This window comes from Strix uralensis, chromosome 1, assembly GCF_047716275.1.
Source record: "Strix uralensis isolate ZFMK-TIS-50842 chromosome 1, bStrUra1, whole genome shotgun sequence".
Lineage (NCBI taxonomy): Eukaryota > Metazoa > Chordata > Aves > Strigiformes > Strigidae > Strix > Strix uralensis.
In genome coordinates, this window is record NC_133972.1 from 26,061,991 (window position 1) to 26,089,120 (window position 27,130).

General features: G+C 41.3%; 1 protein-coding gene across 1 annotated transcript in view; it reads left to right on the plus strand.

The window, feature by feature from the left end:
- The first annotated feature begins 25,255 nt into the window (after window positions 1-25,255).
- The window catches only part of OSBPL10 (oxysterol binding protein like 10), a 120,051-nt gene continuing 118,176 nt past the window's right edge, over window positions 25,256-27,130 (plus strand). The window contains exon 1 of the mRNA XM_074860759.1: window positions 25,256-25,644. Within this exon, the coding sequence (XP_074716860.1) occupies window positions 25,331-25,644 (314 nt within the window). The 5' untranslated portion in view covers window positions 25,256-25,330. The remainder of the gene's footprint in view (window positions 25,645-27,130) is intronic.

The following is a 27,130-nucleotide window of genomic DNA, read 5'->3' on the forward strand; positions in this document are numbered from 1 at the left end:
CTGAACAGCTTCAGAGGAGATCTGTGAAGAGCCCAGATGTGAAGAAACCAAGGTAAAAAGCAGTCCAGGCCCAGCGGGATCTTAATGAGAGAAATATGAGTGTGTTTAAATACTCCTTTCCCCTCATCCTTTCGCCAAAATCATGTTGTTCTCTGTTCCCCATGCTTCTCCGGGGGGGGGAAAAAAATGCTGATGAGCTGTTGGTTTGGTAAGGTGGTTTTGAGTCACCTGTGATAAAACTTTTTCATCAAAGGCATATTTCTACTGACACCTTTAGCTGTATTTAATAACCAGCTGGAAGCACTCAAATACAATGCTCTTGTCTCTGTACAAAGATGGTGCCCCTCTGTTTATTAGAATAAACTGTGTATCAACACAATACCCTTTTGAGCTTTTCATTACAGGGAGCTGTGGCAGACTTCTTCTTTTGTACCTTTTCCAAGTAGCTTGCTAGGGGCTGGGTGGCGTTAGCTGTTCCTGAAATGCTCCTTCAATTAGAAGCTACTTGAGAGGAAAATTTGGACCTGTCCAGGTGCCTGTTGGGTCATCATAACTGAAGCAGTGTCAACTGCTACCTGGTGTTCTTTCTGTTTAAAAGTGGGGTTTTCATTTACCCCACTGCCGGTTTGTTATCAGATTAAAATAAACCAGAAGGGGAAAAAAAAAAAAAAACCCAAAACCAAAACAATGCCTAAATCAAATCCGCCTGTACTGCTATCTTCATTTCCACTGGTAGCATTTCCTAATGTGGAGAAACCCCTCATCTCATTATTGTTTGAGTCCTGTGAGGGAGTGTTTTGCTTGTGCTTGCTTTAAGCATCCAGAGACCAGGGTTGATAATATCCAGCCTAGCTTTTGAGGGATTCGGAGAGGGTAGTCCTATAAAATTGAATAACAAGTGACTGGAGTCTAAATATTTAATGAAATAGGGGAATGAAAATGATCCAAATGTACATCCTTAATGTAAGCACTTCAGGATCATTTTGATGATCTGGACAGAAAAGATAAAAGTCTTTATTAAGCTAAATGCAAAATATAAAAAATACAGACAAACCATAATTTGTATAGATTTTCTCATAAAGCTGACAGTTTTTCAGCAGTCTAGAAGGCTATGGTCCACCAGTCGGCAGCATTATATGAGGTTGTGTGTGTACTGTGTTTTACACAGAATTGTCATTGTCTTACTGGAAGCCTGCAACCCGAACTTTAACATACATCTTCACCATGAGCTAAACTGAAGTCTAGTTAAACAGTTCAAGTTTATACAAACTCTGTTAACAGCCAAAATGTAACGTGAACATATATTAATCTTGAAGAATCCTCAGATGCGTTGCAGAAGTACATTGTGGAGGCCTACCCATACCATTCCAAACAGAGACTTTTACCTATTAGAACAGAATAGACTATTTCAGTTGGAAGGGACCTACAATGATCATCTAGTCCAACTGCCTGACCAATTCAGGGCTGATGAAGTTAAAGCTTGTTATTAAGGGCATTGTCCAGATGCCTCTTAAACACTGACAGACTTGGGGCATTGACCACCTCTCTAGGAAGACTGTTCCAGTGTTTGACAACCCTCTTGGTAAAGAAATGCTTCCTAACATCCACCCTAAACCTCTCCTAGTGCAGCTTTGAACCATTCCCACATGTCCTGTCACTGGATCCCAGGGAGAAGAGACTGGCACTTCCTTCTCCACATCTTCTCCTCAGGAAGCTGTAGAGAGCAGTGGGTTGCCCCTCAGCCTCCTTTTCTCCAAATTAGATAAGCCCAAAGTCCTTAGCTGATCCTCACAGGACATTCCTTCCAGCCCTTTCACCAGCTTGGTTACCCTCCTCTGGATGCATTCAAGGACCTTCACATCCTTCGTGAATTGTGGGGCCCAGAACAGCAAACAGTGTTCCAGGGGAGGCTGCACCAACACTGAATACAGCCGGATAATCACCTCTTTTGACCAGTTGGTTATACTGTGGCAAATGCACCCCAGGATGTGGTTTGCCTTCTTGGCTTCCAGGGCAATTAATAGAGTATTGATTAATTTAAGCGGCATCTGAGGAAAGAAGTGTCCAATCCTTTAAATAAAAACGTTGCAGACAACAGAGAAGAAAGAGCAAGAAAGAACCTTTCTCCTGTTGAACCAAGTGCTACCAGATCATTAATGTTAGCAAGAACACAAAGATACTGTTTTATGCCTCGTCTGCAGACTCAGATGTGTTGAGGCAATCTAGCCGTACTGACTGAAGATACTGTCCTCCCCTCCTAGTGGTCTATACTGATCTCAGATGGAGATTTTAATCTTTTTCTCAAGGTTGGCAGAAGAAATTACTTTTTGCATGTTAGTGGTTTGAGTTCAGAGTCTGGTATTTTACCTTAAATTGCTAATGAGATGGATTAGGAGCAAAGGCAATCTGAAAGGTAATCTCAGGAAAATCAGAATAGCAATGTCTTTTGAAAAAGAGCACATCCTCATAGTGTAGATATGACAGTCCAGGTATAACCAATGAATTGAAGTCACAGATATTCACGTGCATATTTCATTCTCCTGAACCTTGTACAGCAACTAGCCAAAGGGAAGTGACAGAAAGCTATGGGTTCTAATAGATCAAGACAAACACCTGCCTGAATTACAGGTGTTAAGGCCCTCCGATTCTGGGCTTTGTATGGAAGCAGCTGAGGCAGGAGCACATGTTTCCTTATGCCAGCTTTGCTATGGCAGCAGTATGAGGTCCTCTGACAGGTGAAGCAGGCATCTGGATTTGTTAAACCACCACTAAGATTTAACAGATTTGATCTGTCAGCACCCCAAAAGACTAAGTCAATATCAACTTTATCTAGTGCATGTCAGAAAGCAGATGGTTTGGTACCTATAATTCCATTACAGAAAAAAAAAAAGGGGAAGATTGATAAATAAAATAAAAATACATTTTAGATGTGGGAGAAAGTAATACTCAATGAGATCAGTGTTCTTGATTTCCAGTTTTCCTCTGGGTTTAAGTGGTTTGTTGGTCCAATGTCAATAGAGATAGATCCATTTTTTTCTTCAGTGCTTCATTTGACTTTACACATGCTGATGAAAAAGACAGCATGGATTAAACATCCATTAAGAAGAACAAAACCAACTCATGTAGGGGCAGTATAAAGCTCTGAGGTTCTCTAATTGAATGTTCTAGACTACTTATATGCAGAGTCACTTCACTTACAGCTTAATTATTGATCTATTTTAACTATTCTAGATATTGCTAGAATGCCTGTTCCTCTTTTTCTAGGAAGTTCTCTATTTGTCTGACGTCCAAACATTTATCAAAACCTGACAAGCTCCTTTCAAAACTCAGTACCCAGAGATAATAAGATATGTCAGTGCTAATCTGCAATGGCAGAGAGTCCTGTACAAAGCAGAAACATCTGGCAACTAGAAAATACAGGATAGCTACAGTAGTATAAAATATCAGCTTTAATTGCAAATTTCTGAAAACAATCCTGATTACCTACTTGGAAAATTTCCATTTAATGTGCTGATTATGATTATTAAAAATTATTAAAAATTGTTTTCTTAGCATACATTTAAAAGCATTAAATAGCAGTTTCATTTTATTCTTAGTGTTCTGTACAAAAGATAGGAATCTGATTTATATATAATCAGGTAATTATTGCACTGGAACATACTGAGGTCTTGAAACACATCTTGAGTCATTCTAAATTCTGCTGATTTTGTAGGAATTTCTTTCACATACATGCTATTGTGTGCATGTGGGACTGTCAGAACTGTGTGACTTCTTTAGTAGTATAAACTCTTTAGCATAACTATGGGTATGGATTAGGTAGCACAGCTCAGCGTCTCTGAGTAGATGACCTCAAAGGGAAGAAGACTAAGACATAATTAATATTTCTGTAAGACACCTCAGTTTCTAAAGCATCTTAAAGACAGGCATGAGGATGAGGTCCTGCCTAAATTAAACAAACATAGATGTAACTGAATAATAGAATTAAGAAAGTGCTCTTCATGTCCCATAGTCTGACTTTTTTGAAGGTGTACAGAATGGGAGAGATTTAGGTTTGGCTTTTAGTTTTTGTTTTTTTATTCCCAGTGACTGCTGGATAGCCTTGAAGTCCCCAAAAAAGAAATGCACATGAAGGCCAGGAAATACTAAGAGACACAAACATTTTATCTTCCCTTCCACTCAGACTTCCTCCCCGTCAACTCTACTCCCTATTCCTCCTCATCCTTTCTTCACTTAACCTATTTTCCCACCTTTTATCTGTGCTTATTTTGTCAGCTCTCCACAGCTTTATTCAAATGTTTCTCATTTATGCCCTTTCTCACCTCAGTCTTTCCAGTCCTGCTCTACTTTGGCTGACTATTCTGCATTTTTGAGGATAAAAAGTTAATGAGGTGTCATGGTTTAACACCAGCCTAAGCACCACACAGCTGCTCATTTACTCCCCCACCCCCCTGTGGGATGGGGAAGAGAATCAGAAAGGTAAAAGTGAGAAAACTTGTGGTTTGAGATAAAGACAATTTAATAGGTAAAGCAAAAGCTGTGCATGCAGACAAAGCAAAATAAGGAATTCATTCACCACTTCCCATCGGGAGGCAGGTGTTCAGCCATCTCCAGGAAAGCAGGACTCCATCACGTGTAATGGTGTTGTCCCACAAATGGGGTTGTTTACATGGTGTGCAGTACACCAATATCCACAAAGAGCAGAGGTATTTATTTCATGTCTGAACAGAGTGGGGTGCCCAAAAGAACTTCAATGTATTTATACGCTTCAGACCACACTAATACACATTTACTGTAATGACCGTTGGTTAGTTTCTTATCACTTTATCCCTCATTGGTTAACAACATGCCTCATCTCAATTTAAAGTTACAGTGTCTTTTAATTCTTCTGTGCAAACTCAAAGTGTGTGTGTGGGGGCGTGTCTTCTTGGTCTTAAATTGAGTTGGTGGTTGCAGTCTCCCCTCTGCTGCCTTTACCTTTTCCCCATTTACTGCTGATTTTCTTCTCAGACAATCATCCATCTTGTGGCGCCTCCTGGGGCAAGATGTTCCCCTCTTATCAAACTTTTTAGTGTTAACCAGACATGCATTATTTATACAAAGTTGGAGTAACTCACTCCCTTATCTCCTGGTTCCTTCTTTTGATTACAACACTCTTAAACCAGTGACTTACCCTGTCATTGTTCTATTTACAAGTTTAGAATGAGCAGAGTAGAAAATTCCATAGAGACATCAATGGTTACTTGGGAAGACAAATGCCATCACTCCAAACATCCCCCTCTTCCTTCTTCTTCCCCCAGCTTTTTATTACTGAGCATGACATCATATGGTATGCGATATCCCTTTGGTCAGTTGGGGTCTGTCCCAGCTGTGTCCCCTCCCAACTTCTTGTGCCCCCCCAACCTACTCACTGGTGGGGTGGGGTGAGAGGTGGAAAAGGCCTTGACTCTGTGTAAGCACTGCTCAGCAATAACTGAAACACCCCTGTGTTACCAACACTGTTTTCAGCACAAATCCAAAACATAGCACCATACTAGCTACTGTGAAGAAAATGAACTCTATCCCAGCCAAAAACAGCACACGAGGAAAGAAAGGTGTTTTGAGTGGTATAAGCCATTTTACTTTTCCTTACACTGAGGCAAATGTATTCACTTTATTTTTAGCGAACTACCCACCTCATGCAATGTTGACAGGCACCTTCGAAATAAGTCAGTCTTCCAAATGTATCACCTCCCTATTCTCAAAGAAGAAAGAATGTTTGCAGCCTTGGAGATCATACTGCATTTTGGAAGGTTTTACAGGATAAATACAATTTTAATCTAGCTGGGAACCTAGGTCAAGTACAAATTATAAAGTTTAATAGATAAGGAGAAATCTGGAAAATAAATGTCTCATTTTATCTTCATAAAGACTTTCTCTCTGTATCTTACAGATTCTGCTGGTACTGTTTTTTTCATTGCCTGCCCAATATAGTGTACTTCTTTCAGGTAACCTATTACTGATGGTAATTTGTTACAAATGATTCCATTAAGTTTTTGTGTTACATCACTATTACTTAAGGTCATAGCATGATAAACCCTTTGGGTCAGTAAAAAGGCCATCCTCCCCCAGCTGCTCATTCCTCTTTCTGCACTTTCTTCCCCCACACCGTGTTGACACACAAGTTGTTGTTTGTGCAGTTGTCCTGGTTTAGCTAGGATAGGGTTAAGTTTCCCCAGCAGTGGGGGGAAGCTCTAGCCGGGTTATTCAATACCATGCTGACGTCACCTCCTGGCGCCCAAGCGCAGGAGCGCGGGAGAATCGGTGAGCACGTGTGTTATGCCATCTCTCTGCTCTCACTGCTGTATTGGTAGATATCTTGCTCTGTTCATTGTTATTACTGTTATTGTTATTGTTGCTGTTTGTTGTGTTGCTGTAGCACTGTTGTATTAACTGTCCTTATCTCAGCCCCGGGGCTTTGTGTTTCACTCCCTTTGTGGGGGAGGGGCAGTGGCCGCGTGGTCTCAGACCCCGGCAGGGACTAAATCACCACAGCAGTCCATGCGGAAAATCAAATAGGAGAATTAGCTGTGTTTATCTGCTTTTTCTAGCTTAAAGTGTTTGTTGAACAACTGTCTCAGCCCATAGGGTAAGAAGTCAAGTGTCTGACTGGGCAATTTACTAGCAGATTTGTATTCTGGAATACAGAGTCGAAATATAAACCAGACAGAATTATGTGGGCTGAGGGCAATACACAGAACTGATTTTGGGAAATAGGGGTGTCTGTCAGGTAAGTGTTTCTTGCCTACAATCTTTAGGCAGTGGAGAACTATTTTTAGAAGGATTTCTTGTCATTGCTCTGTCCTATATATAAACAGTATTAAAAGATATTCCTTACAAAAGAAAAAATAAAGGCAAGCTTTACTCTACATATGTGGAATTTTTTTCCTTTTTTTGAAGTGCAGATGGCTTCAAATAATTCCTTTCTTTTCTATCTTCCATTCTTCTTGAAATTGAACTAGTCTTCATTTCACCTTACTCACTGAACCATTCTGATGGCATGCGGGGAATGCTTTCTTTCTAACCTTTCCTCTGCAAAGCAAACAATAACAAAGACCTTTGTCTTTGGAAGCTAGGAGAATGGTGATGCTGTAAGAATATAGGCCTAGTTCCCTGTCGTTTAACAGTCAGCTTTGACAAAGCTGATGTGACCCTTACAGCTGCTAGGGACTAACTAGTGCCTCTCCTCTGGTGCTTATTGCAGATATGCCCCGCTCTCATCACCAAGTTCTGTTTTCTGGATAACTCTTGCTCACACAGTTGCTCTGCCTTCCAGACAGTGCAGTGACTGGATCTCTTACCAAACTCTAAACCGAGCCTCCCACTACTGTGCAGCCTCAATCCACGGAACTGTATGCCTATAGCTACAGAGGGCTATTATCAAGCACATACAGAGTATAACTGACGTTTAGGAGGAGTGAATTGAAATTATTTACTGTTTATCTCTATTTCAATGGAATTCTACATAAAATTTTGGCAAAGTTATTAGTCAAAAGAGGTTTGGATCATGTGTTAACTTTTTCTTGCAGTTTGTTGACTGCAAGGGGATTATTGAGGGGGGAAAAAAAGCGCAATGAAATTAAAATCTGGATCTTTAGATAAACTGGCTAGTGTTCATGTGACATAACTGTTCTCAGCTAGGAACAAAAAATACCAGGTCTCCCTCTGCGTGTACCATTATCCCATGGAATGCTGCAATTAGGAAAACTCATTTTTAATTAGAGTGGAATGGTTTGTGCCTCTTTGTTTATCACTGTGATGCTACAGATGACTGCACATCTGCTGCACATTCGTTGGCATCATTGCCTCCACATTTTAACGTAACAGAATTTTGAGTGGTCTTGCAAGATCCTAACAAGCAATAGTCAGAATTTTCTTAGCACTGCTGTTTTCTACTACTGGTTTCTTGGATCGTTAGGTACAGTGCTGTGTGCTACCATTGTGCTGACACTGGAAGAAGTGTCTGGACTTGAAGTGAAAACTATTTCTAGCTGGTCAAGATGTAAAATGACTATCTAGTCAGTTGAATTATGGAATCACAAGTCCATGGATACAACCAACATTCACATGATGGGAAACACAGCTAAGTGACTGCACAGTTCTCTCATCCATAGTGGAATCTGATGCACTGTCCAATGATCTGGAATCAGGATAGATCACTTATAGTGTCTCTCTACTGTGCCCCAGTGACTTTTACTACATCTAGAATGAACTTTAACTGGCACACAGCTAGTCTTCCAGACTGAAAGTTTCCAGAAAGACGGTCCCAGTACTTTCCCTACAAGCTTTTAGTAATACAAGATGTGAAGTTTGGGATTTTCACAATAAGGATTGAGACAGTGAAGGCAGTTCCATTAACATAGTGAATGTTGACCTAGGTATGTATGACTTCATTTCTCTCTGTATGTCAGATATTCAGTCTTATGCACTCTGAAGAAAACATTCAGATAAAGTTATTGTAGAAAGATGTATTGACTGATTTTTAGAAATAATTGTACCCAGCAATTCCTGCTAGATCAATGATATGCTTAGCTGATGCTCTCAATAGTTGTGTCTGAAAGTCAGTTTGTTACTGTTTAATAGCTTTTATTGACATAGACTATGTGAAATTGTATGCAATTCCATAATTGATTTTTTTGCTGCATTCAAATTTGATTATATGTCATTGTCATTTTTTGGAACAAATTAGTGAACTGTCTTGTCTATCAAGAGAAACTGAACTGAGAGCCATGGAACATGTTTTTCACAATGTAAACACTGTGAAACAATAAACAATATAAATTCACTGTGAAACAGTCAATGTAAAATAATAAAATCAGAAACTAACTGTTGGTTCATTTTAAGCAAAATGAGAGCCTCAGTGTATATGGGCTTGTGAACATGTGATGTAGCAAGGAGAGCAAGAAATATGAGAAAGGTATTCCATTGTTAAACAGAAATGAATAGGTAAAAAGTATTCACAAAACATTTTAACTAAGCTGCTCTCAGGGCCCTCCGTGAGCCCGCAGGCACTAGTTGCCTTGACCAGCCTGTAACCATCTTTTTCTGTGAGCCTCCTCTGGAACCCCTTCCTCATCTCCCAGGCTTTGGCTGCCTCTATTCACAGGCAACTATGGTATGGCACAACTGTGTAACGTTGGATCAGACTGCTGCATAAACAGCTAGGTCATGAGAAAGCTGTGAGAAACCTCAGATGGGACCAGGATGCATATTTCCATCCATGCACACTCCACCCATGGGCTTAGGACCTGCATTTCAGCTCAGGCCTTGCTGTTGGTTCCTGCCTGAACTATGTTGCATGTATGACATCCCTGGCCTTCCACCTTGCCAACCCTGACCTTGCCTTCCTGACTTGTCTCCCTGGGTCGACCTTGGACCTGTCAGGTGTCTGCAGAGTTTTCTGGCCATCAGTGGACTTTTGACTGAACCTGGTTACAGTCACCGGACCTGCTTTGCTTTGCTTGCTCAGGTAGTGTGGGACTACAGCCTTGTTAGGACTGGCATTGCTCCCACCTGCTTGCCACCCTGGCCCATCCTCTTGGCTTACCTTCCTTTGCAGAGCAGCTCATTCTTGCTGTTTCCTGACAGTTAAAGCTAGAAATATGTTTCTACACTAGCTTTAAAAGCTGTAATGATGCAGGCTTATATAAGATTCACTTTTAGCACAGCAAATACATAACTCTTTTCTTAGTTATGTGAATGCACCTGTGCTGATCCTGCATTGCTGAGTAGGAGTAAGACTTAACAACAGGACAAAGATCAGCTGCCCAGAAAGGCAATTTACTTGTGTTCCTGCCTGACTTCACTCATTTGAGCAGCCGCAGAGCCAGTTTATTTGAATAAAGTTAGGCAAATTTAGGGACTAGGGCCATAAGAAGTAACAATTAATACATGACTCACTCATACAAGGAAGGTATGTACAAAGAGCAAATTATTCCAGATTACAAAAGTATTTAAGACTGGAAATGAAAACATCTTCTTATTCCTTTGGTGTAGAATTGTAGCAAATCACTCTATTATTATGTGAGATCATATAAAAAATAAATCAGGGAAGATAAACAAAATCTATATCTATAACATGTTATATCTTAAAAATACACTCTACATGCCAAGCAAAACTCATATGGTATTTAGTAAAAAGCAGCTTACTAACTCTTCATGCAAAATATGAAAACTCCAGCAACTATGCCAGCCAATGTTTCATTTGCCACAAAATACATAATAGACATAGAAACACTTATCCCATGGCTCCGCCTGGGCAGTCAGGCTGGTTACGTAGTTAAATCTCAGGTGACATTCTCACAATGGGTGGTTCTTTATAGCAGGAAGGAAGTTTGCGAGTCTTTGAGCAGAGTATCAAGCCAAGCTGGTTGTTAATGAAGACCAGATTGTGGGGTATCAGTTGTGTAAAGCCATGCAATCTGCTGGAGTTCTACTCTGTGAGACTCACAGGGCATCAGTGATCCCAGGAAAAAAAAATATGGGCTGCAGGAGTACGAAAGCCAAATTATACTTGGTAGTTGTGCTGGGATAGACGTGTCATTTCTTGGCCCCGCTGTCTTCACCCCTTCTATCTGCACTGTAGAGACCCTGATTCTCTGTGAGCTATTTCAGCTTGTGCACTGCACAGAGCTCTGCCACACTGCAACGTACCGAGACATACCTTGCTGCTATGGATCTGCATAGAGCATGTATATTGCTCTGTGCTTGTCTGCTTTGTAAGTGCCCACCACATATGCTACAGGAGGGGCAGCTTGTACCTCAGCTTCTGACCTTAAGACAGCAGAGCAGCTGGTTGTTTCCTGCGTTCATCCTTTTTCTAGATAGTAGGTCATAATAAGTGATCCTATAAAGGTTTAAAAACTGCCTATTTTTGGACATCAGATCTTATCCAAGTTTTAGAGCATTGTAACAGGAGTTTCTAGTGAGATCTTTACTATAAACCCCATTTCCTATTCTTTTCTACCCATAGTGCTTAGTGTGTCCTCAGGATGGAGGGCAGGTCTAGCACTGCAGGCTCGTCACCTCTCTGTGATGGAGGTAGGGCAGCTTTCCGGCTGCCTCTGGTCGCCTTTAATGAGATGCAATCTTATTTCTCACCAGCAGTGGGCTGGTTTTTTGCTCTTACCACTTACATTCGTGCTCTTCCATTGCTGTGCATCACAAAACAATGCAACCTGTGCAATCCTAATGTGTACAACGCCTCTCTGCATCGAGTGTGACTACTATCTCAGTAACCTTTGTGTACAGTATGTGCAGTCTAATAGTACCAGCAGCATCCAAGCCCTGTTATCAGCATACCAAGCCGGCATGGAATGTCCCTCGTGGAACTGATCTGTCGCAGCTAGTTTGTAACTCAAGGGTGTAGGGCTGTATTTATCTTATCTGCAGAGGACACAAATTCCCATGAGGGTGTTCCAACTTACTGTTTTGTTATTCTGTTGTAGAGTCTATGCATATTAACCTCCTGAGTATCGACACCTAGGACAAATATAGCATCCAGAGTAATTGTGACTGATTTCAATGTTTTTGGTTAGTTGGAAATCATACACTTGCCATAAACTGTGAAAGGCCAGGGGCTTCTGAAACAGCTTTTGAAGATGGCAGTTAGCCAGCTTCAGTGCCAGTCTGATAGGGTCTGAGTATGTAAACCAAAGCTTTTCAGTGTGCTTAACATAATATGTTTCAAAGAAAAAATCATCAATGCCCGACAGTGTCCTGATCTGCACACACAGAAATGTGTTTTTCTATTAACACTTGTGTTAGTAGATACAACAAAGCCCTGTAACAGAAGAAAAGACTCCTGAATGCAACTTTATAACAAGAACATGATATTAATCAGCAAAGATTTACTTTCACTGGAGATTAATTTAGTGTGCTGTGAAAGTGGAAGCTCCTTTGGCTCTAGAGAGAGTTACTGTTTCCCAAGAATAAATCCTGTCCCATGCAGCTAAAGTTCAAACATATGGGGACTTCGATGGTTTACAGAGTTTGTAGGTGAACTTGACTGAGCAAAAGACCAAGATGGAGACAAAGGAGGCATTAGACTGAACGTTTCTGAACAAGATGTGGCACAAAATGGAGTTTACAGCCAGTTAACATGTCAATTTTTATTGCGGTTCTTAAAATTCGTAAATTATTTGAGTTAACGTCCCTCTTTGGACCTAATTTGGGTCTCCACCCTTTATGTTTAAGAAAGACTGGGATGTTCTTCACAGCAAAACTAAAAATCTGTAGTTTATGGATAGCTTCATTTGTTTTAGCAGCTAGCTTAGGTCCCTGCTCAACAGAGGTGTTTCCAAAAGAGCTCTGAGTTCTGAATTCCTGAGTGATGCCCCAGTTGGTTACCTGGGTGTGGGAGAAGCAACACGAAAAAAAAAAAAATCCCTGCAAGTTTTTAGAAAAATAATGATGAACTATGATGATGTTAACAATTTCATCAGTAATTTTGATTTTCATTAATTTTGGATAGAAAATCTTCATTGTTTGTAATGCTGTATTAATGTGGTATTCAGACCTAAAATAATATTCTAGAGCCTGAAGTATTCATCCCCAAAGCTCATGCAACTTGGTTGCTGTGGATAGGGTTGTGCAGGCATAAATGATGGGAGTATAAGATGTAATCATGTTGATTAAGAAGCAGGCTAGAGAAGAGTTGGGTTTTGGTCACTGCTGATAGGAATAAAACCCAGTAAACATCAGTAGATAGATATCAGTAGATATGACCAGATATCAGTAAATGTCAGCGGATATCTCTCAGCAGAAGGGTCTTAATTTTGAATATTCACAAGGGATAAATGCACTTTTATTTACGTAAATCCACTCCGAGAGTCAACAGCATGCCACCAACTACTGTCTGGAAAAAAAAAACCTGTCTTTTTATATAGAGCAGAGGCTATAGCACTGTCTGATAGTCTACTTTGTATTCATTTGGTTAAAGAGGAAAATTCTTTACAATTGTTAGCATGAAGAGACTATCCTCCTTATAGTTATCCCCATCTCTGCAAACTTGTCTCCTCTGCTCTGATACTCCAGTTTATACCTAGTACGTAAGAAGGGAGACCAGGATGGTGTAAAAAACATTTGGATTGAAGAATAAATTAACACAGTAGATAATGAAATCTCTTCTCATTTGTATTTATTTTCTCAAATGCTATAAAACTTCCTGCATCTTTCAGAAGAAATATCATCAGTTCTTTTGGAGATTCAGATCTTCATATTTGCTGCTAGTAGAGATGATGCATTGTCTTTCTTTGTCTGTGCACCCATAAACTCTATTGCATGACTAATGAATCTGCTGTAATAACAGTGAACTTAGTAATGTAGTTTATGGCTTAGCTTTCGAGTTTGCATGAGTGTTTATTTGAAAGTTTTTAATCATTTAGTGTGTTGGCCTTGGAGGCACTAAAATGTTCACAACACTTGCATGCTTTGACCATTCAAAATTCATCATCAGTCATGCAATAGAAGTCTTCTGAAGTGTATGAGCTGTCCAAATTATAACGAAATGGAAATTTGACTTTGTAGTCATTAATTACCATATTAACTAGGCATTTTCTTGCACCTTTAAACCTTGGAGATTTTATTAGAATATTGGATTAAATAAAAATATGATTTAGTCTTTTCTCAAAGGGAAAAGTGAAATACATAAGCTTTTCAGTATAGGCTGCTGCAGATGTATCTGGAAGATTTTGAGAATGCATTCAGTGAAGAAAAATCCTTGGCATCAGCCATGTTCCCTTAGTGTTCCTTCCCTTTGAGGAAATGGAACACGTTCCCTTTTTAAATAGTTGCTGAATTCTTTGGAATCCATTCCTAAGTGGAATATTTTTTCTATGATGTTTAAATGTGTTGGCTCTTTTAGTTTTTCTGTTTGCTCTGTGACTCCCAAAATAATGCATTCAGTTTCTCTTCTCATGCCATGTTAGGCCAAGGGGAACTTTCCTGGAGGCATGAAATGTGAAGTACATGAACTTCTCCAACTCTTTTCTATACTCTGTGAGGACTTCTACATTCTCTAGGAAGATGTCTTCATTATAACCTGAATTACTTTGCTTTCCCTTTGCCTCTGAGTGCGGCCTCCTTTGTAAGACCAAGGATGTTAGTTACTTTTAATCCAAAAGTTGGGGCTTTTTTTTCCATTGACACTGTTATAATTCATAGAAATATAGCCTAATTAATATATAACATCTGTGGGGAAAGCTAACCACTGTGAGATCTAGGTCCTATTGCTTATCTTCTATTCTTAGTGACATTTTATAAGAAACTCTGAAGTTCTGGCAATACATTAGTTTTAAGCTGGACACTGGTGCACAAAGCAATACATTTCCCATTTGCTTTCTAGCTGACAGTCCATTCATCTCCTGGTACAACTCCTGTGAGGAATTAATCAGACTTAATGAGGCCCTCATCATCTCCTTTTTGATGTTGTGCACTGTGCTGGTGCACCCTTGCGAAATGACATAATGTATTAGATGTTTTGCTTCTCTTTCTACATATGTTTTGTGACATGTTTTCCTAGATGGTGCTGGCTATCACAGAATGTAAGGCTTCTTGTGTTATTTTGCCTGACTTTGATTTGGAGCTTTGTATGCATATTCCTTATTACCCTGTGGATGTGAGCTTTATACCTGAGTCGTCCTTTTTACTGGCATTTTGAATTTTCAGTCATGTCTGCTGAATTAGACTGCCATCCATCGGCTAGAAGCCTTGTTCTAGACTGAGTAGATCTTGAGCTAACTAAATATTGCGCCCAGATTTAATTCTAAATCTGTCAGTCTTTTAAGTGTTTTCTGAAGCTATTTAGTTGTGTCCTAGATTTCAATATTGTTTTCCTTCATGAGAAAACAAATTTGATTCTTCAGTTTTCATTTCATAGATACTTCTAATGTAATCTTTTATCCTAGATAAAACCACATTTTTGTGTTTCATTTTATGGCACAGCTATTGTACTTCTTACATTTCTATGCTGCAGTTTCACTGCCTCCTTTGACCTATATCAAGAGGAGATGCCTAAATGTACCATGTATTTCAGCACCATAAAAAGGTTACCTTCTCAATGTCATCTTTTCTTTTAATGGTACCTATTGCTTTTGTATACACAGTATAACAATGTTTGAACTTCCTTTCATTGTCTGCTGTATTTCTAGGTAGTTAGAGCTGTGATTGAGCCTTTAGGATATGTATTTTAATTTTATTTCTGATGTTATGCGACATTAAGTAGACTCTGGGACACAGGATGCATAGCAGAGATCAACTACATTAGGTGCTTTGATTCCAGTTGGGCTTGAAATTCTTCATCTTCTCTATTATATAGCACAAGTTTCTCAGAGGCGCAGCTCTTCACAAAGGGTGCCACTAACGGTACAGAGAATGTAGGGGAAGTTCAGAAGCCAGTGAAACAGGAAGGTACATGCTTCCTGGTCAGTCCTTCCACATGTGCATTGGTGGGTAGCTAAGAGCAGCATTAGTGAAAAGAAAATAACATTATTCTCCAGGGAAGAAACATCAGTTGCATTGTGCTACAGACTGTAAATGAGAAATGTACTGCCTTGGTTCTATGTTATAAATGGATATTAATCCCTTTTTTTGTAAACTGATATTGTATATTGCTTGCTCTTTATTTCTACCTCCCCAGTCCAGGTTGAAGCAAACTGGTCTTGGCCAAAGAAAAAGAAGTTGGTAGCCTTACCTCTCTTGACTTGAACGGAAGTGGAGAATTTTCCTGAGAAAGGGGTTCATACAAGAGTATTTTTCTACCTTTCTCTCACTTTTATGTTTTTCTTTTAGCAAGACTCAAGCCTGAGGACCTGTTACTGCATTCAAACAACTTCATGGAATTGCAACTTTTGAGAACTGTGCTAATTTTACACTAGGGAAATGCTAGGAAAAAACAAAGTGGAAAGAAATTGCTTTGTGTATTTCTTGCCATATTTATTAATTAATAAGGCCATTAGTACCTCTGGATACATAAACATAGTTCCTATCCTCTGTGAAGAAAATTACCTAAGTGCAAGGAATGTGTCAGAAGTGTTATTAAAATTTGTGTAGGTAGGAGTGGTATTTTCCCTCAAAACTACTAAACTAAAGAAAAATCTTAAAACCTATGGCATCAGGGCATCGGTTTACTTTCATGCAGAGAAAGCTTTTTTTTTGTCCTTAAACCCTTCTCTTTTCTTGTGTGATTGTTTGGGTTGGCTTGCTTAGATCTGCTTCCCTTTGTAATATTTTCCTAAGATTCAAATTACCCTGAAACGTTTGGTTATCTCTGTCTGTGGTTGATGACCTCTGTCTTAGTTCTGGTGCACTGCATCATCAAACAACATCAGTTTTCCTTCTGGAGCTCTGAGAGTGAGAAAATCCTGTGGTTATGTCAGAAGACTTGTCTTCTATTTCTCCCTGGGTTATAAACTTCCTGGCAGTTAACTGTCAGGATTTTGACACATGTGGTTTATGTGCAGCCTCCAAAGACTGCATCTAACCTAGCCTTTTTTGGCAAACTCCCCATTACACTCTTAGGCTGACACTGGAGCAGCTCCACCTCCACTGAGAATTCTAAAGTAGACCAGCCGCTTGTGTTGCTATCACAGTGTTGTCTAAACTTGGATAGAACAGATCTCACTGGCAAAATAAGGCAACAGCAACTGCCAAAGACCTTGCTGGTGCTCCAAATGTGGTGTGACAGTCCTCATTATTGCTAGCAAAGAAAAAATCTAAAACTGTTTCAAAGTGACTGATTCTTGTCTTTGTTTCTGCCTAGAAGCCCCGTTTTTCCCTGTCAGCAATAGAATTCTATGTCCTTCTCCACGAAAAGTGATATGAAATTGATTTCTGACATGAAGGAATCTGGGATCAGATTAAATTAGTGTATGGGCTTTGTTTTCCCATAATAACACCCTATTTCAGTTTATGAAGTACATGCTGTGTATAAGTTTATTTATAGCTTTTAGATGATGATTTTTTTCAAGTAGTCTTCTAAAAAAAAGGAGGTGCATGATCTTTTGAAGACCTTTCCTATTCCATTTGATATTTATACTAAAACCTCAGATCCTTTCTACTTGTTTTTCACGATGTGTTTTGAGAATTATGTGGAGAATTTATAGAGTTTTCAAAACTGACATCAGATTAAGTGAAGCCTGATTTGGATGGGGTAAGTTCTTATTGAGACCCTTCAAAGCTTTGTTATATTGTTTGTTTAAATTTTTATTTCTGATGACAGTTTAAAATACTTGTGAGATTTTTTTTTAGAAATCCAATGCCTGTCTTGTCAGTTAGGGGTTGACCTTTTCTGATCAGGATTTCAAGGTCCCCTGGAACTGATCCCTATTTTTCTCCAATAAGACAGTAAGATTAGACATTCCTCCTTCATTTCACACAAACAGGATGTCAGAAAAATTAAAACAAATTTCTCCAGTCTCCTGTGTATCTTATAAAGAAAGAGGAAAATTGTCTGTGTGTGCAAACCCATGAATTCTTCCATTTATTGTCATTTCAGGTTATTAGTGTCTGGAATCTGTTTTATCAACTTTCATAACTTTAATGCTATCTCATTTTCTGAAAGCATAGCCCTATTTTTAGGCTGTAACAGTATCACCATAGTAGGGGGAGGTTTATGATTGATTGAAGTTGGCAGAGCTCAGAGTTTAGAATCTCTGGATTTGTGAAACTGCAGCTAAGGAGTGCCTGTTCCAGGCATCCTCTATGGAACAGACCAAGGTCAGGAAAAATTAAACTGAAAAATGGCAGCTTCCTGAACTTGTAGTTTGCTTATTCTAAAAAAATTAACATTTGTTTGTATCTTTGAAATCACAGCAAATACTCTCATATCAAGCCATGCCATGTATGAATGCACATTCAGTTCTGCAGAATAGGCTCTCAAAAATCAAAGATCAAAGCTGACTGCTGAGTTCTAGAAAGCAGAGAGATGGAATCATAATTAAGCTCTTTGCATATTTGAGGTTATCTCCACTGGATACTCCTGTCAAGGCTGAGTGTGATACGAGAGAGCAAGCATTACAAACAAATTCACTGGAGAAGAGGGGAAAAAAATATGGCTGTCTTTTTCTCTCAAGCAACCAGATTAGATAAATGACCTTGTCAGGCTTTTATAAACCTCAGTTTCTACTGTTCTTCAGAATCAGTGAAGATAACAGGCAATTCTGTATGGTGGGGTCCCGGTGAACATAAGGTTGCCTATCTGCTATATCAGCATTAAACCTGCAGACTGCAAAGGAGTTAGCTCAGCATTTGCACAAATTAGGCAATATGCAGCTCACTCCTTTTTTTTTTTTTTTTTTTAAAACTAATCTTATTTATTGTAATACATAAGAAATTTTTGGTTCATGAGTTTTTCACAAGCTATTATAACTTGTCTGTATCAGCCAAATTAAAATCAGTCAGTGGTGAACCCTGGCAAAAAAAATGACATCCCTACCTGGGGATAATTGCACACATCACACATTCTAGAGTTAATCACAGTATAACCCCCAAGACTATAAACCCCCAAACTGTAAAAAACCCCCAAGTTTTACTGCCTTTTACATGCTTACTGACTGATTTTATTGGTGAGAGCTAAAATGTAGAACTGAATGGCAAATACATATTTCAGTAGTTTATTGAGTTTACAGGTGATTTATTTTGATAGTAAAAAGCTGTTAAAATATAGGTATCATGATTTGCTCTAAGGTTCTTGCATTTTGTAATGTAATTTTAACATTACTCATCAAAAAACTAGGAAATCTCTATAATCTGCCCCTTCTAAAACATCGTCATGAAAAAGGGAGTGAACATTATGCTTGTTTTAATACGAGGTTCTGCAGTTTCAGAAACTTTCAAACATACTCTATCTCTTGTCATGTCTATATATTTCAATCACACATATTGAAATACTTACCAGCACTTTTTATGCAGATTTGTACGTAAAAGGAGTCAGTCATGTTGCATTAGAAACTTGTATTTGTTTCAATTATGTTTTGTAGATGAAACTGCTTGCAGAGTGGAGTCTGAAATTAGTAATCTAAAGTACTTTCTGTGTAAGTAGTTGTTAGAAAGTTTTATTAGCTGAATTTTTCTCCCTTTCTCGGTGCCAAAAAATCTTAAATGTTTGTGTTTTGCTTTTAATTTCTAGCTCATAGTTATTTTCACCCCCCCCTTTTTTTTCCAACTGTCATCCCATTGTGTGGTGGATTCCAACGCTACCTAAATAGTATTTTTAAAGATGATGTGAGTAAAATACAGCTCTGCTGTGGGTGAATAAGGGAATTAGAGACTGGTCCAACTTGAATGAGACTGGTTCTTAAGCTATAAGATACTGTATGCTATTATCAAACAACTATACAAATTGCTGTTTGTAGAGTATGAGATCAGAGCCCAAGTGGCATAAGCTAGCATTATATTACCAATAAATATACGCTCTGCAGTAAAAGTGCTCTATAGCAATACTTTTAGGATGTGAAAATGGTTTTGCAAATTAGGCATAAGATAACAGGTGCATAGATATTTAATTTAGAAAGTGGATGGACACTAAGATGGGTGTTCTTACAGTGATATACAGCCTCATGCCTTATGAATAATAAATGTTGAAATCTGACAGATTCCACTGGAACCATTCAGCTCTCCAAAAAAGGGGGATAAAAGAGAGCGTGAGCACTGGCTTGAGATACAATATAAATGAGTGTCACTGAGTAAACTCAGCCTGGTCTTGAATCTGCATTTGATCCTTAGTGGGCTAGTGTACTTTTCAAGTATCTAAATGTTTAACTATAGAGCTAGAAAAACAGTGAGTAAAAATGCCTGCACACTGTTAAGATTTGGTGTAATGCCACATCAAACTGAAAAGGGTTTCTGTTATCCAGCAGGTTATGCTAGATAATCTCAGTGTTTTCTTCTGACCTTAGTGTATGAATGCATCTACTTTAAAGAACTGTATTTGTGACTACCTATAACAACTGGTCAAACATCAGCTAGCACAGAATAAGGCTGTTCCCACCAGCTAAAATACACAATATATAGTGCTGGTGATATTTATGCTTAGTTTCTTACTCTTACTTAGTTTCTTTATATACTGGCTTCCTATTTGTTTCCAGTTGCAGTTCAAAGGGTTGATTTCTATGCAGAAAATACCTTTTGTCATGGTTGTTGTACACATCACTTCCTCATGCACATTTAATGACATCCAATGCAAATATATATAATATGCATAATATAAACTAGTATTCTCTCCAGCTAACCATCCCAAAGTCTGTATTGCAGAGGCTCAGACATTTTGATCAAGTTTTGTTTCAACTGGTCTAACCTGCAAATTACAGAGCAGTGCACTGTGGCTGAGTAAACAAACTATGAGAGTCTAACAGTGGCAGCACAAACCTCAGTCCGAATGAACTTGCAATGCCTCATGGTAGAGTAAATTACCCTGCATGCAAGTCTCTGTTTCCTGGGCTCGATTGTTTCTGGCAGCAAAGGTAGTCTGGGTACTTTTGCCGTATGCCGTGTCTCTCTTGACTGTTTCTCTGTCGCCAGCTTTAAGTGAAGTGAGGTTTAGGAGGATGGTTATGCTGGTGGGTGAGAAACCTGGATGAGAAGCTGCTGACAACAGGACGAGGTGTGGCAAACAAGCATGTTTAACCTATGTTGCAGGCTTGCAGGCACCAGGGAGGGAGGATAAGATGCATACTGATTCAGCAAAGCTAATGCTAAAATTGGCAGACTGCAAAGTTAATGGTAGCTTCTCTATGTTCTTGAAATCCTCTGGTCAGAAGTTCTTCACTCATGGATGACATGCTGGTTGAATCTAAGTGAAACCATTATATAAGATAAAAATAGTATTACAATTCTTGTACTGTGTTATGGAAAAGGCCAGATTAGGGGCATCACTGCTTCTTTTAGACCTTCATGTCCAGGAATTTATGGAACTGGATCTGAGGAAGGAGCTGCTGCTGTGCACTGTTCCACCTGCTGCATTCACACTCTGTCAGTGGCTGGAGACAACTGGGAGAGTTAGTAAGTGCAGGCTTGGTGCAGGTGTGACCGTGGCATGAACTGAACTTTAGGGATTGTGCCTGCGTCATTCTGGTGCTATGGACAGTGGAGACAGAGAAGAACAGTGGTATGTTTTTGCCCTAAGTATTGCCTGCAATTTAGTGATAGATGGCTTTAGTCTCCAAAACTCATGCAAAATGAAGCAGTGTCTCAGGAGGACTCTGTAGGGCAAGAAGGAGGAGGCAGTTGGGGCATTTCCATGGAATAGGTTCAATGCTTGAATGTAGACCGGGCATAGTTTCTGTAGACCATACAGTTAGATTCTGTAACATTATGATAGTAGGAAGTTCTGTGGAAATCTGGTGGAGAGAGGAGGTGGAAAAAGAAATTGGGAGAATAATTCTAGAAAACTGTTTGCTAGGGGAGCATTAAAAAGGTATAGAAACCCAAACCAAGATGACCAGGAAACAGAAATTGGCAAAGGGATTATGAGCTGACCTTGTTCTAGAAGCTAAAAACTGTGTAGCTTATCAAAGGATGGAGAAATGTCTTTGTTTCCTGATAAGTTCAATCAGTATTGAATTTGTTATCAGATGTTTTGCTTTCTAAATGGTGGGATAAATAATGGGTGATTTTGATTCTTTGTGGTACTTAATGAAAGAGATTGGTCAGAGAGTGAAAGTAACATTCTAAAGGAGGACTGCAACGTGCAGCTGTGTTACCTTGGAAACAGTGAGAACGTTCATTAGGCAGGTTGCTGTTAATAAATAGCTAATTAAGAACACTTGCAGCAAAGCATACATCATGCGGTATCACATCAGACTAAGTCAGTGTGTACTACCCTGAAGTCTAGCTCTTCTGGGACAGACCATTAGCTAGTAAAAAAAAAATAAATAGAGGTTCAGACATTTTGCAGAATATTAATAAATTAAATTATAGGGCCTCACTGATATCAAGATTGCTATAAAAGGTTGCCTAGCTCCGTTAGATTGCAACAGTATACATGTACTGGGAAGGGAAAAGGGATGAGAAGAATTACATATTCTTTTGCTTGAATACAATCTAAAAGCTGCCAACGTTTGTCTTAACAGGACCTTTGCTTAACCAAGGGGAAGGAATCCTTAGCATATGAAAGCTGCACTACAGGCTAAACCAAAGGTCTATCTAGTCCAGTACTTTATTTCTTCCACTAGTAGGTGCTTAGAGAAAGACAGGGCAGGGATTATTTAATCAGTAAACAGTCTTTAAGGAGGCAGTAGTACCTTTCTGAACTTTGAATATATCCAAAACATTGGTCAACCTTGTTTAAAGGTTCTTAAAAAACTGGTTTTTTAATCTCTCTAGACATTTGGCATTCAAAACCATTTCATGAGTTTTACATGTACAAATCATGTGAAAAAGTATTTTCTTGTGCTTGTTTTAAAGCAGCTGCCCCAATAGTTCTTGTTTCATGAGAAACAGTGAAGAATCATTCCAATTAACGTGAACACCATTTTGTATGCCAGTTGTCTCTTTTCCAACTGAAAACCCTGTTCGGTTAGCTCTCTCCTCATAGAAAAGCTGGGGTTTATACCTTTTCTCTCTTTGCTCTGTCCTTTTTGGAGGAATATTATAAATGCAGAGTATACAGACACTGGCTGTGCTATAGGTTTATATAGCAGTGTGCTGTTATTTCTGTTTTCCTAATGAGCTCATCACAGCTGTTTGCTTGATTACCCTTGAACACTGAGATGGGGTTTTCAGAGGACTATTTAAAATGACTCCAAGATCTCTTTCCTGGGAGAAAATAGCTAATTTATAGATCATCAATATGCATGCATAGTAAAAGCTATTTTCTCCCCATGTGCTTAATTTTGATTTTTAGCAACATTAAATTTCAGTTGCCATTTTGTTAGTGATTTAGTCACTATTGTGAGATCCTTCTGCTGTTTTTTTGCACTTGATTCTAGTTTTAACTATAGGCAAATGAAGGGATTCTGATTTAAGAAGACACTGAGTAACACAGATCTCAACTCAGAGTACTAGTTTCCCTCTATTTGAAAAGTGGCCATTTATTCCTGTGTTTTGTTTCCCATCTGTTAACTAGTTTATAACCTACAAGAGGACTTCCTATGTTGTCACATCACAGCAATCCTTCTAGCAGCAGTGAAGAATATTTTGGGATTTTGCAAAATTCTCCTGGGGACATAATACACTTACAGCCTGTTACCCCTTTCATTTCAGATAAGCACACCATCGTTACTTATTTTATCAAAAGGTGTTGAGAGGCCTCTCTATACCTGTGTAAGGCGGCTTCTTTTCCTGACATAATTCTCTTCCAATAAATTCTGTGGAAGGCAGAAAAAATGACATTCATTACCTATAATGTAGAATATATATAGGTAATGTGTTGCAGTGGCTGATGTGATGACACTGTTATTTCATTAAAGCATTTTGTTCCACTGTTCTGGGCTGTCATTGTAACTGATTATGAGGAGAAATGAAGGGGTCTCATCCTTATCTCCAGCAAGCAGGGTCTGAGCTTCCTGAGGAGCATGCCTTGGACATTCCAATGTCTTCTGAAAACAGTGGTCATGAGAAGTAGAGGAGTTGAGCCTCAGAATGAGGATTTTCAGATTGTGGTCATGGTGTTTCTTTCCATAGTACACAACGATTGGGGAATTTTACATGAACATCTTAAGTAATGGCTCTGACTTGGAAAAGTAGTTACTCTAAAATATTGTGTTTTAAAAAATGAGTTCATCATCTTTGTACTGCAAGAGATGTGCATTAAGTGTTCCACCAATGAAATACTAAATTAAAATTCAAGTTTCCAGACTGCAGTGCCTCAGTATTTAGCTACAACATGGGAAGTTTAACCACACAAAATTCAGGATCAGGTTGCCCAACATTTCAGCTATCCGACCACAACACATATGGTAGGATTTTCCAGAGAGAAAACTGGGAGAATCTAAGTTAGGAGTCCTCCTCTCTGTGCCGATTTATATGGGGAATGTAGACTTCTAACTCTATGTGGATTCGGATGGTTTGAGTATCTTCTGAGGTGCAGAACACAGGGGGCACAGAATACTCCGTACACTCAAAAAATCTCTAGTACACAGGATTGTAAAACTTTCCACAGGGTTAAAATGTAGGAGCTAAGCTCAGTTCAGATTTTGTCACAGACTCTGGGCTCCTATGTATTTCAGGTCCCCAGTTACAAACGACGAGAAGAATAACTACATCTCTGGCACGCTGTGAAGATACGTACTGTAGCAGAACGGAGGCCCTTGGGCCACAGAAGTGATCTGAGGGTACGTAACCACACAGCCTTGACTATACAAGGACCTGCTTAGCTGTTTTACAGCCATCTTGAGGTTACACCCGCTGTTTTCAGATGTGACTTAACCCGCAACCATATTTTTTGCAAAGTCTGGATGAGCGACACGACCAACACGGTACGTTGCCATACGTTACGTGAGCAGCCCACGCCACGCGTTGGGCGCGACTGCCGTGTTCGCGGCTGGTGCACGCACCACCGACCTCATGACTTCTCGTTGTGTCCGTGGGCACCGCTCTGCGCTGTGCTGCCCACGGACACTCGGCCCCTTAGTGTCACGCTCTGCGCCAAGTTCCCCCCCCACCCCGCTCCGGCGTTAGGCCCCGTGCGCCGGTGGGCACAGCTTGCGTGGGGGTCAGTCACACCTGACATACGCGGCCCGGGCACGCTCCTCTCTGGCGGTGCTTCCGTGCGTCCACCCCGCTCACCGCCGCGGCCGCCCACGCGTGTGCGTGTCCCCGCCCGTCGGAGGCGCGAGGGCCGGGCCGGGCGCACGCGGGGCAGCCTCTGCCGGCGCCGCCGGCCTCTGTGCGCGCGCGTGGGCCTGCACGTCCTGGGCGCGCCTTCCTTGTGTGTGTGGGGGGGTGTGTGGGTGTGTGTGACCTCTCCGTGTCCCTCGGCACGCGCGGGCCTGCCGGTGCGCGCACGTCACGCCTTTGCCCCTTCGCCCCGGGCCCCCGCGCGCGCGCGCGTGGCACCGGCCCACGCGCAGGGACCCGCGCGGCTCCCGCCGCCAGGGCAGCGCTCGGCCGAGGGGGGCGGCCGGCGGGAGCCCGCCCAGCCGCGGGGCGCCAACCGCCGCCCCTCAGCGACTGGCGAGGAGGCGGCGCGGCGGTTCCCTCGCCTGGCGCGGCCCGGCCCCTTCTCCCTCGGGCGCCGCCCCTCCCTCCCTCCCGCCCTCCGTCTCTCTGTCCCCGCGCCGGCTGTGAGTCAGGGCTTTGCGGGGCACGGGCGGCAGCCGCGGCCGGAGCGGGCTGGCAGCCTCCGCCACGGGGCTCCATGGAGAAGGCGGCCGCGGTCAGCGAGGGCGGTGGCAGCAACAGCAGCAGCCGCAGCAGCAGCCGCCCCACCTCGGCGGGCTCGTCTCCCTCGTCCTCCTCCGCTAGCCGCGGGCTGCCGGGCCGGGCGGCGGCCGCGGGGAGGCTGGATGGAGGTGGGGGGGCCAGCGGTGGCGGCAGCAGCAGCAGCCCCGGCTCGGCGGCGGCTAGCCCGGGGGGCGCGCAGGCGCCCGGTGGCGGCGGCAGGCGGCGGGAGCCGGTGCTGGAAGGGACCCTCAGCAAATACACCAACCTCCTGCAGGGCTGGCAGAGCAGGTAAACCGCCGGGCCTCGTCCTCCCCCCGCCGGCGCCGCTCCTCACCCTCAGCCGCCCCCAAGATGGTGTCCGGGCAGTTGCCGCCCCGACCCCTCCCCGGCCGCCGCAGGCAGGTAGGCCGGGCTGTGCCGTCAGCCCTGCCCGAGGCCAGCCTCCCTTCCCCTCCGCGCCCGCCTGCCTTCATTTTGTTTCCCTTGTTTGTTTTCCCAGACGAAGGAGCAGTTGGGCATGAGGCCGGGGGGGGGGGGGGCGCGGCCGGAGCGGTGGCCCCAGCGCTGCGGGTGCGGGCGGTGGCCGGGACGGACCAACGCTGCACATGCTGTTCTCCCGGCAGTGTTCCGTTCTTAGGCTCCTTTTCTGTCACGTTAGCCTCCTCCTGTGGAGTTACCTTGGATAACTAAAGAATGAAAAACTGGGTGAGAGCCTCCCAGAATAAATGGGAAAAATGCCATGCTTGTAATTATTACTATTATTTTTTTGCTGCGGGCTGGGACAGCGGAAACAGTTACCTGTCTGTTCAATAAGATCTCTCCTGTGCTGTCCTTCCTGTTTGACAAGTCCTAATTTATGTTGATACGGTGAGAGGCCCTCGTTCTGCAGTTTGTTGGGTGTGGACAGGCTGATGTGCATCTGTGGAAGTCCCGAGGAAGGTCTGGTTTGGAATCTAGTGTCTCAGTGCAAAATTTTTTACAGAGTTGAAGCCAGACTGTGGAATTAATAATGCTGTATTAGGATCTCTTGAAATCAAGAGAGAAGATTCTTATTAGTGTTTTACTTTTTGTTACTAAACTTTGTTCTCTTAGTGGAGGGATGAAGATGAGTATGTAAAACTTGACTTTTTAATGTAAGGCAGCACAGTGGTGGTTTTGAAGAGAAGCAAATGCTATAGAGAGAACATTTACAGGACTAGTTACAAACCTCTGTGCAAACCTTTAAAAAACAAAAAAACCCCCCCAAACCTACCAAAACCTGCTGTTGCTTATATTAAGTGATCCCAAGCAGTAAGAATGTGGGAATCACTGGGACCTTGGTGTTCTGACAGTAATTTTAAAGCATTTGTAACTGAGAGAGTTAAATTGCACAAGGCCAGCGATGCTATGATGCTGACCCATGTGGGGCTAAATCAGTGGCAGGAGTACTACAGCGGTACTGCCTGAAAAGTTGCAGGAGTTGGTCTAATTCTACACACTGAAGGGCATGCATAGGTGCGCCATCTGTGAGTGATAATGAATATGTCTGATATGATTTGGATACACACTCATATCCATAAAACTAGGCTGCTTCAGCATAGACATAGAGAAGGCCCTTTACTGTCATTTCGTTACTGTAGTTCTGTGCTAGATTCACATTAGACTTGTATCTGTTGATTTATGCAGTCCTCCTGTAGGTTTGTTTAAAAACAAAATAAACACATTTTGATACCTAAAATGTGACTAAAATGCATGACTAAAAATTAGAAGTCCAACCTCCCCTTCCCCCTGCCCC